Genomic DNA, 17,874 nt, shown 5'->3' with positions numbered 1-17,874 from the left:
TAGGTTTGTTTGGTAGGACTAATAGTTTCACCACACTCAGAAGCACATATTATAGAAAAAGGATTCCCCCATGCACTTTGCTATGGAAACTCATTAAAAGTTGCAAAACACCATAATTACTGCCTGAATACTCTCATCACATTCTCAACTGGCTCTGAAGGTAGAAGCTCTGTACCTAACCTGCATGCTACTGTCCGAATGGGGATCCTTGAGTTATAACTTGAAAAAAAATTTTTTTTGTAAGCATACACAAAAATTTTTCTAATTATAATTATATAAGCATTATATTACATATAATCTAATATATTTATATTTATAAATATATTTATTATATAATTTATTAGATATAATAATTATTATATAACTTTAATATAGAAATGATTTGTATAATTTCTCTAAACCATAACTTGGCTGTAATCTGCTTTTAAGATAATTATTTTTCACAGAAAATATGAATGCCTATCATTAGAGCACAAAACTAAAGGAACTTCACAAATAAATTCATTTTATATGGGGAAAAAGAGTTACTGGATTAAGTTTTAAGCAAATGTTTCAGAACTACTTTCCATTTGGTTTATAACGAGTTTTTTTTTTAAACTTTATGTGAATTTACCAATTTGTAAGATATGTTTGTATTCTAAATAACCGCAAACAGAAAACCCTGGGTAAGGCAAGTCCCAGCACTAATCCATGATTCATTATCTAGACTTTAATTGGCACAACTCTTGAAATTCTGGGACCATATGGAAAATAATTAGTCCTAATAGGTCTAAGGTGGAGAGATGGCAGGGGAGTAAGGAAGCCAGAAAACTGTCAATTTGGAATGCTTGGCCACTGCAGCACGATTCCCCCAGAGAGCCAGAACAACGTGTTCTCAATGTCTTACTGGTCTCGCCATCATACAACTAAACTGCGTGTTACTTCTCATTCTGTGAGGCAAAAATTAAAGCGAAAAAACAAAAACAACCCCAAAACTGGTTTCCATAATTAAAAATGAAATTGGCTGACTGCTAATAAAAAAGGCAGCAATTTAGAGTTACCATAACAACCTGAGGCAACTGTTGACTGACACTGCAATCTGCTGCATTTTTATAAATAGCAGTTGATTTCTCCTCTTTCATTTCAACTGGTTTTAGCGCTCAGTGGAGCTAATGCAACAACTGCGTTTTAAAACGACTGCACTTATCAAGCAGTGTTACCTCTTCGCTGCTGTCACCGCCATAAAAATCATCCTCCAATTCAGTGTCTCTCCTTGTCACACTGGTATCCTCTTTTAGATCCAAAATAAATGGGCACCCCTCTGGGGACAGAGTTTGAGTTTTTCCATGAGGTGCTGATCGCGGTCTTGATGAAAAAGTGAAAATGTCCTTTGGAACAGCCTGGGTTTCCTCTGCCAGTTGGTCACGTTCACTTTCCTTGCTGGCTTCTAGCCACAGGTGTGAAGCGTGGCGGGAGTCATCATCTAGAAGGAGAGACTGTCTGCTGGACGCCAAATAGGAAATGTGATCATTTTCAGGAAATATCCACTCATCTGACATTTGAAAAAGATGAGAAAAATTAGAGGAGTGTTCCAGAAGTGTTATATTAGGCAGGTGGTTAGTTCAAAATTTCTTGTGTTGAAACAGAGATTTATTAAATAATGCAGAAGTCAAGGAATGCAATCTATCCACATCCTGTAACCTGCTAAACATTTAACCCCATAGATCAGAGCCTACAGCTATGGGCAACTCATTTGCACTTTCTCTCCATCTGAGTTGAAGTACTGGCCGGGAAATTTATAAGTCTGAAATAATTATCACCTGTCTTGCAGCAAGCTCTTTATAGCACAGCCTCATCAATTTGATATTCCAGGGGGGAGGAAATCTTCCAAATTTAAAAGCGTTTGAGTAACTAATATCTTCTTTTACCTGTAGGAGGGCAGGGCATTTAACAAGTTTCTTTAAATAAAATATCTGGGCATTGTTCAGATTACAAATCATGGAGGAGAGGAAACCATGAAGACGTTAACAGGCTTTTCTTTTCCCTTTCACTGACTGAAGTGGGGGCAATTCATAGACTAAACTGAGTAGACTTTTCAAGTAATAGTAAATCCACAGAAATACTTGTTAATGTGACTGGTGATTTCTGCTGGTGAAAAAGTTCTTTATGTTTAACTATAGGAGGGAATGTTTTCATACAAAAATCTTTTTGCACAACATTGTTTTTGTTAAAAATACTGAATACTACACCACTGAGATACATTTATATCAAAACTTTAAAAAATCTTTCAAAAAGTAGAGTTGATGTACAACGTCACATTAATTTCAGGTGTATAACATAGTTTAATCTTTTATGTAACACTGAGGTATATTTTTATAGCTATGATCCAGGCAAATTGGAACAAATATTTACAATGAATATCATTAAAAGCATGCTTATTTTCTTTAGAATGATGGCAGGAAAAAGTCACATTTTCTCAACTTAGTCTATTTTCCTTAAAATTTACTTTTTTCCCTCCTACATTATGTCAATGGTGAAAATGTTACAAAAATCTGGGTTCAGCAGAACCAAAATGTGGACATGGTCATTTTATCCTGACTCTGGAATCTGGCTACATTTATCTTCACAAGGAAAGTAACCAAGATTTACTGACTTGAAACTCTAAAGCCTACATCAGGAAACCAACAAAGAAAAGACCTTTAATAAAAGTAACATTAATGGCACAAATGAAATTGTATTCAGCATAATGTATTCGCTGGTTGCGTAACTTAGCACTATCATTATATAACATAACTTGCCTGTAGAAAGAGTAACAAACACTTAGGGAACACCTACAAGGGACAAGGCTTTCACATTTTCTGTAGGTAAATGGCCAACAGCAGGCTGAATCTATGTCATCAGACCACATTCACAGGGGATGTGGAGACTCCTGGGTCAGTGTGCCGTGAGCAGGTGAAATAAACAGATTCACTGGGCTGTCCTCTTTGGGACAGCAAAGTCTTTCGCGTGGTGCTAAGAACATAGCACATGCTTTGTAAACTCTGTAGATGCTTTATTAATAAGTAAATGTTGAAAAAGATTTAAAAAAAACCCCAATGTGTTGCATTACATACATGGATCCGTAAAGAAAATTGGAGGAAAAGATACTGGGAATCTTCATTATGCAATTAAACAACGTGCATGACCTATTGCCAAACATATTATTAACTGTCAAAAAGTCAAAGTCAAAGGAGTGTTTTTACACCAAACGGACTCTAATTATCTCACCGCCACATGCTTTTTTGGAATTTGTAGTTTTACCTCAAAGTATTTCCATATCAATTGTAATGAATAATTTGGTGTGTTTTCTTAGGAAAATATGTAAATTACTGTGTAATCACAATATTGCAGCAAACAAGATAAATGCAAGAATGATCACCTAAACATCTAATTAGTTTTTCTACACAGTCAGATTTATGCTAGAGACACTAATTGCGCCTAACATTTTAATGAAGGTTTCAACATTGCATAAATACGACTGACAAACTACAAACAATTTTCATTTATTTTCCCTTTTCCCTCGCTCAGAACAATTCGCCTTTGTAAAAGTACCACACACCTGCTAGGCAAGATATGTTGATGGGCTCAATGTGCTAGACTCCAACCATCTCCATTATAAAGAGGATGGGGGACTTGTAACAATAGGTAATCTTTGGGGATGGTGATGATGTCAGGTGAAAACTTTGGAGTTTCAAACTTTCCTTCTGATGCATTGAAACTTGAACATAAAAATACCCTTTCATCCCTCAAAGTCTGACATGCAAGTGGGGTTAAAAGGAGATTTATGAAAAATGATAGATTTTTAGCAAGCGACTGAATCACAACTTTTCAAAATGACTGGGTTTGAAATGTTCGACATACTTAGATTTTATTCATTATTAACGATTCTGGGGTGCCATAAAGATGCCAACCTGCTTGATCAGGAGACTGTGGTGCTGGAGAGCTTGGGTTCATCTCTGCTTTCTGTTGGGACACAGTGTTGAGGGGGGTTGTCGCTTTATCTTCATTCCTGTTATTTCCTGAAGAACAGCCTTTATTGGAATAAATATTTTCCACTATGCTATTTTTGATTTTTAAAAAAAGTTATTTTCAAAGAACACTATTAACATGGGGTACTTTTCTACATGACTATTGAAAAGCACATCAGAGGTGACAATACAGATTATATGCAGTTTTTTTTCTTTTCCACTAGAATGTTTTAAAGATGAACTCAGCTGCATTTTTGTAGCGGTTCATCTTTAAACTCCTTGATATTTGCATGGGGGACATTTTAGATTTAAGTTTTACAATATGCAATAAAAGGAATTCCAAAACCCATATCATTTTTAAAGGGTCCTATATTTCCCCTTTGGTTCCACATAAAATGGAGTGTGTTTACTTTAAATTACAACTCTTGCTGAAACAGACTCTTTTAAACCAAGCTCTTTCCTTCAGCATCTTAAGAAAATGGACACAATTAATTTTTCTATCATTTTATAAAAATAACACAAATCCTAACAAGTTGAATTTCAGCATACCCAAGAACCCTACATTTTTGAGAAATTATGGTAGCAGATGAGTACAAGACATACTCTGGGCTTGACTCGGTAACTACTGCATGTGCAGACAAATCTATCCTTGCATTACCTCAAATCCAGTATTCAAAGGGATAACTATAATAGCCACCTAAATTTATCTAATGCTTTACTGGTTGCAAACAGTTGAAATTTTAACCTACATTATATCAGATGGCATAGAGTCAAAAGGGAGAGACAGTAAATGTAAAAAAAGATGAATATGCATATCTGAAAAGGGCTCAATTTAAAAAGAAGAGATATAAATGAAACATGAAAAATTACGAGTTAAGTTCAATTTTAGGAAAGTCTGCAGGAAGAAACCTCCCCTATCAAATTTGGGCCGTTTCTAAAAAACAGTAATTTAAGCTTATTCAGCCTTTGAGAGTAGAAAGTAGGAAGTCCTTTATTTCTGCGGTACTGTCTATTTAATCCAGCAAATCTCCGTTAGGGCTCTAGAGCAATTCTTTTGCAGAAAATTTGATTTCCATAATCCCTGTAGAAAAGATATTTATATTTTAAATGAATTGGTTCGTAATCCTTTGAAATTTACAACCTGCAGAGAGAGATTCCATTGTTCTGAATAATATACAGATATAAGATAGTATTGAATTAGGGTCGTACCTTGGTGTGCCTCTGTCCTTTCTCTGTTGGTGCTTTTTAATCGTAATCTTCTCCTGTTATTATTCTTATCTGCTGATGGTTCTTGAGGGGGATGTGGGTGCATAACATGCAGATCAGCTGGTATGTTTTCATATCAAAGAACAAAAAGCCAGAACAGAAAGTAGTATATGGTTTGAAATAACTCAGTAAATATAATTAGAGCCATAATGAGAATGTTCCCGTATCATTTTGACACCATGCAAAGCTATATCAAAAGCATAACTTATTCCTTCATGGAAAATAGGTATTTATTCCTACTCCAATATTAGGATCATATGAGGCTTTCAAAATTACTAACACATTTTATTCTTGTAACATAACCTTACAGAGAGCTACAGGTAATTTGGTTAATGTTAATCACACAACACGCTATATTAAAAAACATAAAAAATGGAACTGATAGCTAATACAGAAGAATAATTTCTTCCTTTAAAAGAAGAGGTAGATAAATTTCTAAAGAACCATGGAGAACTGAGATTAAACCTGAAAAAGAATTCTTAAGTGTAATTTAATTATGTAATAGTAATAATAATAATATTCATAGTAGCACTTAATAATAACTGAATGTTTAATTTCTTGGCACAATATGGTATATTTGACTGATTTTTCTTCTTGAATCCTCACAAAGACCATGTGAGGCAGTCATTACTACTATAGTGCCAGCAGTAATTTTATCCCCATTTTATAGATGAGGAAACTGAGGCCCACAAGGTTTGGGAAATTTGATTAAGGTCTCACAAATGGTGGTAGAGTTGGGACTAAGTATCTGTGTTATTCATTTCTTTAACTCAGTTTTGTATTGCATGGGAAATATAGTCTGTAATAATGATCATTAATCTCTAAAGCAAATAAAATGAACACAAGTGCCCCCCTTTTCAACTCTCACAAAAGTCAGACATGCAAGAATGGAAAAACTGACAGTGAGTGGTAAGCCTTTGGTGCTGGTCTCAATCCTTTCCAATGATTACAAATTTCAAATCACTTTGCCTCTCTGTTAGCCATGAACCTTCAATCTATAAAATGGGACAAAAATCACCTCTTCACCAACAGGGTTCTTTTTATAGCAACAAGAGAAAATAAAAAGCACTTTATAAATGGAAGAGATTAGTTAAAAGATATAATTAAGAAAACTTAAAATGCAGGTGGAGTTCTCAAAATATAGTGACAGTAGAATGCTATATTATTTCCTTGCCAATCATCATAAAATAAAAACACAGGGTACTGTGGCAATTTGAAATAGTGGAATAAAGAGAATAATAGGTTCTAGATGATAATATATGTATAAATTTGAACATACTTCAATATCCGCCATCTTTTTCATTTTTATTTATTTAATTATTTTTTTTCATATTTTTCATTTTTAAATGATAATTCTCTGGATGTAAGATCTAGTCAAGAATATAACTTCGAATTTATCTTCACAAGAACATTTCTAACTGTTTTCCCCTAGCTATCAAAACTTATGCATGGTGGCTCAGTAAGTTAAGCGTCTGACTTCAGCTCAGGTCATGATCTCATGGCTTGTGAGTTCGAGCCTCGCATTGGGCTCTGTGCTGACAGCTCAGAGCCTGGAGCCTGCTTTGGATTCTGTGTCTCCCTTTCTCTCTGCTCCTCCCCAGCCTGCACTCTCTCTCTCTCTGCTCCTCCCCAGCCTGCACTCTCTCTCTCTCTCTCTCTCTCAGAAATAAATACACATAAAAAAAATTAGAAACAAACTTATGCACGATTCTTACCATGAATAGGTACGGTCTGCTTTATTTGGCAAACATTTTCTTTATGTCTTTGCTCCTCCGACGCAGGTATCAGTGAGGCTGACATTTCTGCACTGCTAACACAGTTCTCTGCCATAGACTGTTGGCATGATCGGTTATTTCTGGACCTAATGGATCTTATTGTCTATAAGGAAAAGGAATTATCTGCACATTTTTAAATATGGGAATTGCATTTATTTCCTGTAGAATATACACAGATTAATAATATTTGGGCAACTAAAATGTGAGGAAAAAAAAACTAGAGGAAATGAATAGATTAGAAAGTTGGTGGAGAGGAAAATTATAGTAGAAAATTGGAAAGGAATGGAAGGAGAAATATAACATGAGATAAAACAAGTCAAGCGAGTCTTCTAGACACAAGTTAAAATGTGCTTATTTGATACATTCCATCTTTAGTAGATAGGCGGTGAGTTGAAAATTTCTGTGTATCTCTGAAATTCGGAGGAAATTAAAAATAAAAATACAACATTTGAGAATCTGGTTGTTGTAAGGTGTCTGGTGATGATCCAATTCCTTTTTGAAGGAGAGACCATAAAATGTGCTCACATATATTTGTCTTTAAGTTTTGTGAACACAGTTAATGAAAAGAATACTCAGAAATGTTAATTGTGTTGATATGGCAAAAATAAAACAGTTTTGAGGTTTTTTTAAAAATCCAGAATTTGTTCCAAATTTATTCAAGCCTTCTGCTTTTGGCATGTATTCTCTCTCCTTCTTCCTCAACCCCCAATCCCTGCACTGGGGAAAAAACCCTTCCCTTCCCATGCCTCTCACGCTTAGATGAGCTCTTCAAATCTTGCTCCTACCTCACTGGATATCCTCATGTTATTTCTTCTGCCAGAGAGTGGAGGTGGTCCAAGTACTCTGGATCCAAAGGCGATATGACAAACATCGTGATTTTTACTGGTACGCACACTGCCTGTTCCCTTGTTAATGAACTGATCTGTTTTGTTTAAGGAAGGCAATAATAGTCCATTAATGGATATAATGACTAGTACCATGTTGCAATGTTTCTGAAAATACAATCCAGGTGTCACATGATCCAAATTCACAGGGCACTTATAAAAAATGCAGATGCTGAAGCCTAACATCAGATCTACCAGATCTGTAGAATTAGCATCTTAGGGAGGGGAGGCAGAAATCTATAATTTTAACAAGCTCTCCCAAATAGTTCTTATGTTCACAATCATTTGAGAACCACTGCCACAAATATTTGCCTCAAAAAAAGAGAGGAGGAGGGAGAGAAAAGAAAGAACAGTTACTAAAAAATACATCCTAGTAAGGAAGTAGTTTAAATAAAACTAAGTCAAGTGAACAGATATTTGATTAAGCACTCTCTTGAGCACATACTAGAGGTTATCAGGGACACAAAATAGATAAGATATACTGCTTGCCCTCGAGGAGTCTGGAGGGAGGTGATAGTACAACAGGTAACCGTAACACAAAGCAGACCAGTGGGAATGAAGAATAAGTGACCTCTTATACCTCAAATAATTAAAATTAGAATTACCCTACAATCCAGTAATCACACTACTGGGTATTCCCCCCCCCCCAAATACCAATACATTAATTCAAGGGATATCTGCACCCCTATGTTTATTGCAGCATTATTTACAATAGCTAAACTATGGAACTATGGAAGCAGCCCAAGTGTCCACTGATAGATGAATGGATAAAGAAGATGTGAATTATACACACACACACACATATATACACTAAGTTACTAAATATTATTTAGTGTTAAAAAAGAATGAAATCTTGCCCTTTGCAACGACATAGATGGAGATACAGAGTATTATACTAAACAAAATAAGCCAATTAGAGAAAGACACATACCATATGATTGCACTCATATGTGGAATTTAAGAAACAAAACAAATAAGAAAAGGGGTCAGTCAAAAAGAGAGGGACAACCAAGAAACAGATTATTAACGACAGAGAACTGATGATTACCAGAGGGGAGGTGGGTGGGGGAAGGGTGAAATAGGGGATGGGGATTAAGGAGTGCACTTCTCACGATTAAAAAAAAAGAAAAAGAGTAAGTGACTTCTTGAGTGGACCTTGAGTGACATAAGATTTCAAGAATGAAAGATGTGGGGTGCCCTAGATGGAAAAAAAGTGTCTGAATAAAGACGAGGAAGAGTGAACTGGTAGGGTATCCTTGGGGAATGAAATTACCAGTTTAGCTGGAAGGATGAGTTTGGGTCACAATGAACAGAGCCTTAAAATGCTAAGAGCCAATTTTAAATTTGGTTAGGCAACAGGGTATCATTGAAAGTTTTGTGGGAGAAAGAGAACAAATTGGTTTCACCTCCAGGATAGGGCAGATGTGATTACCAAACCTTGCTGTCTTTCCCTTCTTCTGGGCATACAGCTACATTACATTTTGAGCCTTTTCTGCAGTTATATGGGTCATGTGACTGAGTTCTGGTTAATGAGACCGTAAGAAGTGAAATGTGAGAAGTGTAAACTAATTCCTGGCCTCTAAAACCCCCTGCATAATCCCCAGTAATCTCTCTGCCCTCATCTCTTGACAAGATGAAGAAGATCCAAGGGAGGACTTTAAGGCTCCGAGAAGAATCATTGCATAAAAGGAGCCTTGGTCTCTGAATGACCACATGGAAGGCTGCTGGAGGAACTCCTGACTAGATGAGGCTGTGGGGCTCTTTGTGACTGTAGGTAGGCTTCCCGGACTAAAAGAGCAGGTGAGGGTGATGGTCCTTAAATCAAAAAACTGCCTGCAAGCTAGAAAGTCTTCTGCTCTGCTCACTTGCAAGACAGAACCAACTTGAATATTATGATGTCGGCTCCAAGTAAGTCCACGTTTGTCCCACAGTCCTGGATATACATGAGCTATTGGCCACTTCCTGTCTGATCTATTCCTTGAAAAAATTCCTATAGTTAGCTGGGTGGTCTGTTTAGCCTCTGCTGTAGAGCTATGATTTTACATGTGCTAGAGTTAAAAACCACTCCCCTGAGAAGGCATGAGAAAAGGCACAAAAATTAGTGAAAGCATGCCACGCTTGGGAAGCTCCAAGTGTTTATTTAGATCTGAGTGGAAGCAACATGTGTGGAAAGATGGGTGTTCTGGGTCTGGTTTTGTGTCTGCAACAGATGAAGCTGAAGGGTTGGGCAAGGGTCAGATTGCTGACATGATATGAGAGAATGTTTGCTGGACAGAAGACTAAAATGGCTGGCAAAGTGGTGAGCAGCTGTACTGTTTCAGTTTTCTTCAAATTCTTGAAGCCCTGTTTGGTAGAAGAGAAATTCCATTTGTCCAAAGGGCAAGAACATAACTAATGAGAAGAATTTACTTCAAGGTTTTACTCCAACATAAGGAGCATCTTTCTTTAATTAAGCATGTCTGGTCATGGTGGTGGAGAATTTTCTGTCATTTTGAAGGTGTCCAAGCAGAAGTGTGGGAAGCTATTCTGGCTGTTCTGAGGCAGATTCAGATACCAGATGACTTCCTACTTTCCATTTCTACTTTCCATTTCTAGCCTAGTCCTCTCTTCAGAGCTCTACTCCTTGTCTCCAGTGGCCTTCTTGCTCAATTCCTTTTCCACGTCTCCAAGATGCTTCCAACAGAAAACTTGGTCTAGAGTATGGCACTACAATCCGTTGAGTTTGAACAGTTAGGATCTGGGTATCATTCTTGACTCCTCCCTCCACCTTCTCCACAGCCAATCCATGTCCACTTCTCTGTACTGCCTCTGCCAGCACTGCAATCCAGGCGATCATCATCCCTCTCCTGGATGATTGCAAAGCCTCTAAGTGACCTACCATGTCTGTTCTGGCTCCCTGTCCCATTCCCTCTCCAAAATGCGGCCAGAGGGTCTTATGATGGAGGTACTCCTTTCCCTCAAAACTTTTCAATGGCTTCCCCGCTGCTCTTAGGATTAAGAAGAAAACCCTTAACAGTAGCTGCAAAAACCTACATGTTCTTGCTTCACTTCATACCTTTCACTCTCATTTTCTGCTCTCTCAAAAGCCTGGCCTCCTCAGCTCTTCCTGCCTACCAGACCATTTGTGCATGCTGTTCCCCATGGCTAGAAGGCTCTTCCAGTACAGGTATTCCCATAACCTTTCCCTCACATAAATTTCCACCAAAATTGCTCTTTTACATGTGTTTGTGGGATTCTCTGATAATATATGCTTCAGTAGATATAAACTCAGTAGCCTACTTCTTCACCCCTGAATTGCTAGTCTGGTGCCTGACATGGAGTTATAGATACTTGCTGAGCAAAATGAATAAATCATTAAATGTAATGAATCAAAGGGATGTTGGATTAAATGACTAAATATTTCTTTTTTGTTAATTTATTTTTGAGAGAGAGAGAGAGAGAGAGAGCGAGCGAGCACAGACAGAGAGAGAGGGACAGAAGATCCAAAGTGGGCTCTGCACTGACAGCAGCAAGCCTGATGCAGGGCTTGAACCCACGAACCATGAGATGATGACTTGAGCTGAAGTCAGATGCTCAACCACCCAGGTGTCCCAGTGACTAAATATTTTTAACTTTGGCTAGAATTTCAGTTTTCATTTTAAGAAAAATCTGTCTGTGAACTGAGGACGAAGACTGGATAGGACGGACAACTGCCAGGATATGGGGGATGAGAAGGATCAACAATGACCAACACACATTGATAATTAAATGAGTGGTATGGCTTTCAACAGTAGTAATGCTATGGCACTACAATCAGATTCCTACTCAGATTACATGTGAAATTTTCTAGTGTTAGCAAATAGATTATTGGTTGTATGTACATCTGTGTTTTAAAAGTCATTATAAATATCCATTTGGAGTTAACAAAACCCTGTTAGCCTCTCAGGACCAATAACAGAAAGAAATGACACTCAAATCCCAGGCCAATTGGAAAAATTTGTTATAGAATCTATCATCGTTTGTACCTTTTGTGACCAAGTAGAACAAATCCTGGACTATTGATTTTGTTCTCAAATGTGGATTTTCCCCAGAAAGAGCCACTGAGGGTCCTGAATGTCATGGGAGTTGGCTTGGGCCTACATGGAGATTTTCAGTAATCAGAATAGGAGAATTTTTTTTTTTTTTTTGGAACTTCCAGTCATGGGAACCATTAGGAATGGGCATATTTTTTGCATATCTTTCTGTTCAAACATCTTATGGGGCAATTTCCTTAATGTTTTTTCTTACTCTTTATATATATATATATATATATATATATATATATGTGTGTGTGTGTGTGTGTGTATATATGTATATATATATATATGTGTGTGTGTGTGTGTGTGTGTATGTATATGTATATATATATATATATATATATATATATATATATATATATGTTCCCCCCAATTAATTTAAGCTCCTTTGAATAGAAAGGCCATTTATTTGGTACTGTATGTATCCCCACCTGTGGAGCCCAGTACAGTACATGGTAGACAACGGACAAATCTCACCACAATTATAAATAGCATTCAAGATTAAAAGGAAGATTTTTTTAGGGGAGGGCATATTTAAAAGGCCATACTGATATAGTTCCAGCTTTAATTCAACAAAATGTACATATTAACTAGTTTGTAGGTATTTAAAAAAATTCCTAAATACCTTGAATTTTTTAGAGGAATATCTTGCTTAGCAGTAGATATCCAGTGACCATTAAAGGTATACCTAAACCTCATATAATACAATCTTCTAAATCACAGAAAGTTAGATATGATCCTCATCTATACGGTTTCTTTAAAGAGTAATCTATCACTACGCATTTAAATTTAAGTCTATTTTCTAAAATTTACAAATGCTAGTGCATGTTTTCACAAACCAACACTCTATATATAAATACTCTCCCATTAGGTTATCTCCTTAGTTAATAGACTCAACTTTTTGGTACAATTAACATATATACATTCTTAAAGCCTGTTTCATTTTAGTAATTCTATTTATAATCATTGTCATGATTCTCTCTGTAAATATGTATCATGCTATTTATCTACTGTAAGAGAATCCTAATTAAAACCTACAAGGGAAAGTAACTTAGACTTTGGTTTCTAAAATAAAAAGTAAAAGGGACAAAGTTTCTATCTATAATGAGAAAAATCTTAATAAAAGAACACTACAAGCAGAAACCCATGCCTTTTGAATTCTAAAGGGAGCTCTTTTAAGAATGATATCAATATGCACAATATAAGGTTAAAAATCACGATTAAAGTCATGCTCTAGGCGTTTCATTTTCTTGAGTTTGTGGAAAATGAACTTGGTGTAGGTCAGAGATGTTACCATTAATTATTTTGCTATTTTATGAGGGGTACATGCCTTTGTAGTTAGAATATAAAACCTGAGGGTCTACTCTCTAATTGTCTCTTAGAAAAATAAACATTCATTTTTGTCTCAAGATACAATGTTCTAATTATAATAGTCATTTAAGTTTGCAGGGTTTTCAAAGCTTAACCAGAAAAACCTGCTGAATTTTCAACTCTAATCATTGAAGGGTCATGCTCAAGACTTACATCTATTATCTAGCAATCAAATCAGAATTAAACTTGCTACCAGAATCCAGACCTTGAATTGGATTAATTTTTATTTTATTATATGTGCACTGTTATAAAGAATGTCAAAAATACAAAAAGGGCTGTTCTGTGGAGCAATATTATTTTAGACAAGGTGCTTAACCTTTCTAAGCCTCACTTTCTTTCATTAAGATTGAGATAATGACAGTGCTTAAGTTATGGTGCTTTTGTTAGATTGTATGAAACAATGCATGTAACATGCCAAATACTGTGCTTAGTAGGGACTAAATGGTTAGTAAATATGCTATTAATATATTACATCTTGAATAGCATTTAACACTTTACAAAGTCCGTTCATAATCATTTATTTATTCCTTCATTCACCTATCCTTTCAGTAATGATTAGGCATCTGCCCTGGCCAGCCGCTCTAGGTACAGAGTAAGACAGGGAATAAGATGAACACATACCTCCTTCAAGGGGCCCACAGTCTCATGGGGGAGGCAGATATTACAGCAAGTCATTCATAAATAACTACATGATTACCAGTGTGATAAGAGGTGTGCAGGAAAAGTTCGGAAGGTTATTAAGTGTATTTAACAGAGGGCTGGTATCTAGTATTGGGGTTAGCGGGGGAGAGACATTCAACTTGGAATCTAAAAGATGACGGATATGATACGTACATAGCCTCTGTGCAATTTCCAATCACTTGTGATATTATCCTATGTCCTCCGTAGATGAAGAAATGGAGGCTCATGATGTTCAGAGATCTGTCCACACAGAGCAGGGGCTCAGAACTCCAGTGTCCCAAGGCTTACCACATACGATGCTGCCCTCAGTGGGCCACGAGGGCATTGCAGGGGATTCTTCCCATGTCCGCTATTTATTTTCTGTGCAGTTTTGTGAAGACATCTGATGAAACACTTATTTTGCTATCTGAAAAGTGGGTCTGTTAATGCCTGCATAGGTAAGTACCAGAACTTTAAGGATATGATAGTTAATATATGTGGTGAAGACAAATGGGGTTTATGAGGTATCAAATATAGAATATAATACTGTAATATCCTTTTTCAGAGGAAAGAAAGTGGGGTGTGGGGAGAAGGACAAATGGAAACGGAAGTGGGTTCAATGCCAGGCAGGTAACACATATGTGAAAGGCAGGCACTTACAGAATGTGAGGTGAGGGAAGTGTGGCTAATTTGAGAGTGCACATCCTATGCAGAAAATTTTATTTCAAAACTCTTTTAGACCAGTTGGGAGGACTGGCAGTCTGTAAACTCTGGAAGCATGATGAAAAGACAGGTAGGTAGGTGAGTGACTAAAGCAGGGCAGGCCTTAGGTGATGAAAATCACTCTTCAATTTTTGCAAATAATTAATACCAGTATTTAGCCATATCTCATTAATAAAAAATTTAAGACATTTTTGAAAGGCAATAAAACACATTAAAAACTAAAATTAGAATAGCTCTTTCTCCACTAAACTTGTGTATGACCTTAGACAATGTCATCTGTGTGTAAAGTTAGGCTATGGCAACAAGATAAAAAGCAATAAAGCACAAGATATTACTTTTCTTCACAAACTCTTAATTTATTAAAAAGCTATCAATGGCCTAGTTTTGGTCTTTACTATTAATGAGTAAAGGAACATTTTCAGGGAAACAGTTTTACCATCTCAGGAAAACTTTCCATTTTTAATAAAGAATGGAGCTTATACATAACATAGGCCTTAGTACATAATTTCCATCATTTGGTTTTGGAACTAGGACAGTTTCCTATAATATGAGAGAAGGCTCCCCCGAAATTGCTTAATGGGAGTGAGTAATTAAGAATGCATCTCTAAAACAGACTGCCTGGTCAATCCTAGGTCTACCACTCACTAATTACTTTATCTCTGTGAGCCTCAGTTTCCTTATCTTCAAAATATTGATTCTGATGGTTTCTACACAAAAAGGTGTATCAGAGGATTAAATGGGATAAATGATGTGTGATGGCTAATTTTATGTATCTATCACCTTGACTGGGCCACAGGGTGCCCAGATTAACTATGACTCTGAGAGTGACTGTGAGGGCAAGTCTGGATGAAATTAACATTTGAATTGGTAAATTCCACCCCAAGCCCCATGGTAGGTGGGCATCATCACCCAATCCATGGAGGGGCTGAATAAAACAAAAAAGTGGAGGAAGGGAGAATTTGATCTCTCTGCCTGACTCCTTAAGAAGTCTGCAGCTGCCCTCCGACTGGCACTTTCACTATCAGGTCTCCTGGTTCTCAGGCATTTGGGTTTGGACAGGAACTACATCATCGGCTCTTCTGGGTCTCCAGCTTGATGACTGCAGATCCTGAGACTTCTCAGTCTCCAAAACTGTGTGACCCAATTCCTTATGATAGGTCTCTCTCTCTTTATTCTAAAACCTAATGGTGGAAGTTATCTATCAAGGCCTGTATTATATGTAAGTTGTATATATGTGTGTGTTCTGTTTCTCTGGAGAAACCTGACTAATACACTATGTAAAAGATATAGCAAAAACTTACTAAACATTAGTGGTGATGATGATGATGATTTGCTGCTTAATATACTCACCTGCTCAAATTATATGGCTAGCATCACTCATTGATTACTTAATTCACAAATATCTATTCAGTTCTTGTAAGTGTTAAAGACTGAGCTAAGTGCTAGGGATACTAGGACCCCTGCAGTTTTGAAGCTCACATTCCAGTTGGGGACACAACAATAAGCAAACAATTAAGTAAACAAGAAGATACCAGGTAAGGATAAGTGCTGTGATGGAAACGAAAGCAGAGTGATGTTACAGAGAGGATGAGGACCTTGATGATTACAGTCCTAGGTTCACCACTATGTGAACTATGTGTAAAAATGTATGTGAGCATAATTCATACTAATACAGTATAGGTTAAAATACATATTTCCCTATTATATCATAAATAAAGAAATTTAATATTTAACTATATACTTAAAAGATTTTATTTTGTCACTACTTTTGGATTTACTTCCCACTATATATCTTAAATGAAAATACTGACATTAAATAAAGAAATATATTTTAATTTTATAGCAATTCTCTGGGTTTTTCAAAAGACAGAAAAGCATATAGAAGAAACTAAAAATGTCTCATAATTGCTCTAACATAATACATCTAGTAATGTCACAAATCATGAATGAAGTAAGTTAAAATTCTCTAATAGAGGAAGACATGAGAAGTAAAAGTCTTATCTTCCTGCCCCTTGCCTCTACTAGTCCTCGTTCTTAAAGGTCACTGTAAATTTTTTTGTATTTTCTTAAAAAAATGTATGCATATACCAGCATTCCTAGGTAGCTATCTTATTTACTTAAGTCAGTGGGCTCATACAGAAATAGCATCCTATGTTTCCATGTTTCACTGACACAGCTTTGAGACCTTTCCAGACCATCATAAGCAGATCAGGTCATCTGTATAGCTGTATCCATAATATCTTATTGTCTGGGTATTTAATCAACTCCCTACTATGCACAGGTTTTTATTATAACCCATGCTGTAATAGACATCTAAAGGAGAAATGGAAAGGTTGGAACAAGTCAGTCCTGCAAAGTAGCACAATTATCAAATGGATTAGATGTGTTTTTCACATTTAATATTGTAGTAATATTTATATATCAAAGTTTCATCAATATTTGGTGGAAAATCACAGAAAAATTAAAATTCACTCTGTGTATGATTTGTGATATTTCTGCTGTTAACGAATTTCACAGATACTGACCAATACCCAGACTAAATTCCTTTCATGCTTAAAAATTTTTAATGAAGGAATATGACCAGTTATGCCTTATTTTTGCTAAAGATGGGGAAAGAGGATATATAATTCAAATGTAAGAGACAGTGGAGTTTACTCTTATTATCAGACATTGGACCCAGAAATTGTGACATCTCTTTAAACCAATAATCTTAAGACAAGGCTTTACTGAAAGTGTGAGTTTAAAAAATTGTTTTGTTTTTTCCTGGAGTCAGGATCCAAATCCTTCTTCTTTTAGGTTCTACTTTACAGTGAATTTTGTTACCTGATTTGAATTTTGCTTTCATAATGTGAAACCCAAAGAAGAAATTCTAATAAGGATCTCACCAGTGCCAACTATAGTTAGATGATTATTTCAGGGTTGTGCTAAATGCATTAACTTACCTATGTGCAACTGTGCTGTAAGATAGAGATGCCAGTGTCTTCTTATTTAAAAAAGGAGTAGAAGCCCACTAAGACCTCTGCTGTGGAAAGGAGGGTACTTGGGAAAACTGCATTCTAATTTTTAAGCAAATTACTGGTTTTGATTTGTGCTTAGTGGACCATTGCATCTTGTCATTAGTAGCCGAATGCTCAACTTCAATAACCAGACAGAT

At 36.3% G+C, this 17,874-nt stretch overlaps 1 protein-coding gene across 22 annotated transcripts in view; it reads right to left on the bottom strand.

Moving 5' to 3' along the window:
* The window catches only part of CFAP20DC (CFAP20 domain containing), a 230,910-nt gene that overhangs the window by 85,017 nt on the left and 128,019 nt on the right, over positions 1–17,874 (bottom strand). For 19 of the 22 annotated variants that reach the window (XR_008297101.1, XM_053219152.1, XM_027039111.2 and 16 more), the window contains 5 exons: positions 7,813–7,949; positions 6,968–7,130; positions 5,196–5,312; positions 3,930–4,049; positions 1,200–1,531 (listed from right to left, as the gene is read on the bottom strand). Coding sequence is in view for 21 of the 22 variants with exons in the window: in XM_053219152.1 (XP_053075127.1) it covers positions 1,200–1,531; positions 3,930–4,049; positions 5,196–5,312; positions 6,968–7,130; positions 7,813–7,949 (869 nt within the window). In the remaining variant the exon portion in view is untranslated. The remainder of the gene's footprint in view (positions 1–1,199; positions 1,532–3,929; positions 4,050–5,195; positions 5,313–6,967; positions 7,131–7,812; positions 7,950–17,874) is intronic. The other 3 variants (XM_015065268.3, XM_053219149.1, XM_053219151.1) reach the window with 3 other exon arrangements.

The sequence above is a fragment of the Acinonyx jubatus genome, chromosome A2 (assembly GCF_027475565.1).
Source record: "Acinonyx jubatus isolate Ajub_Pintada_27869175 chromosome A2, VMU_Ajub_asm_v1.0, whole genome shotgun sequence".
NCBI classification, from domain to species: domain Eukaryota; kingdom Metazoa; phylum Chordata; class Mammalia; order Carnivora; family Felidae; genus Acinonyx; species Acinonyx jubatus.
This window is presented reverse-complemented; position numbering and strand designations above follow the sequence as displayed.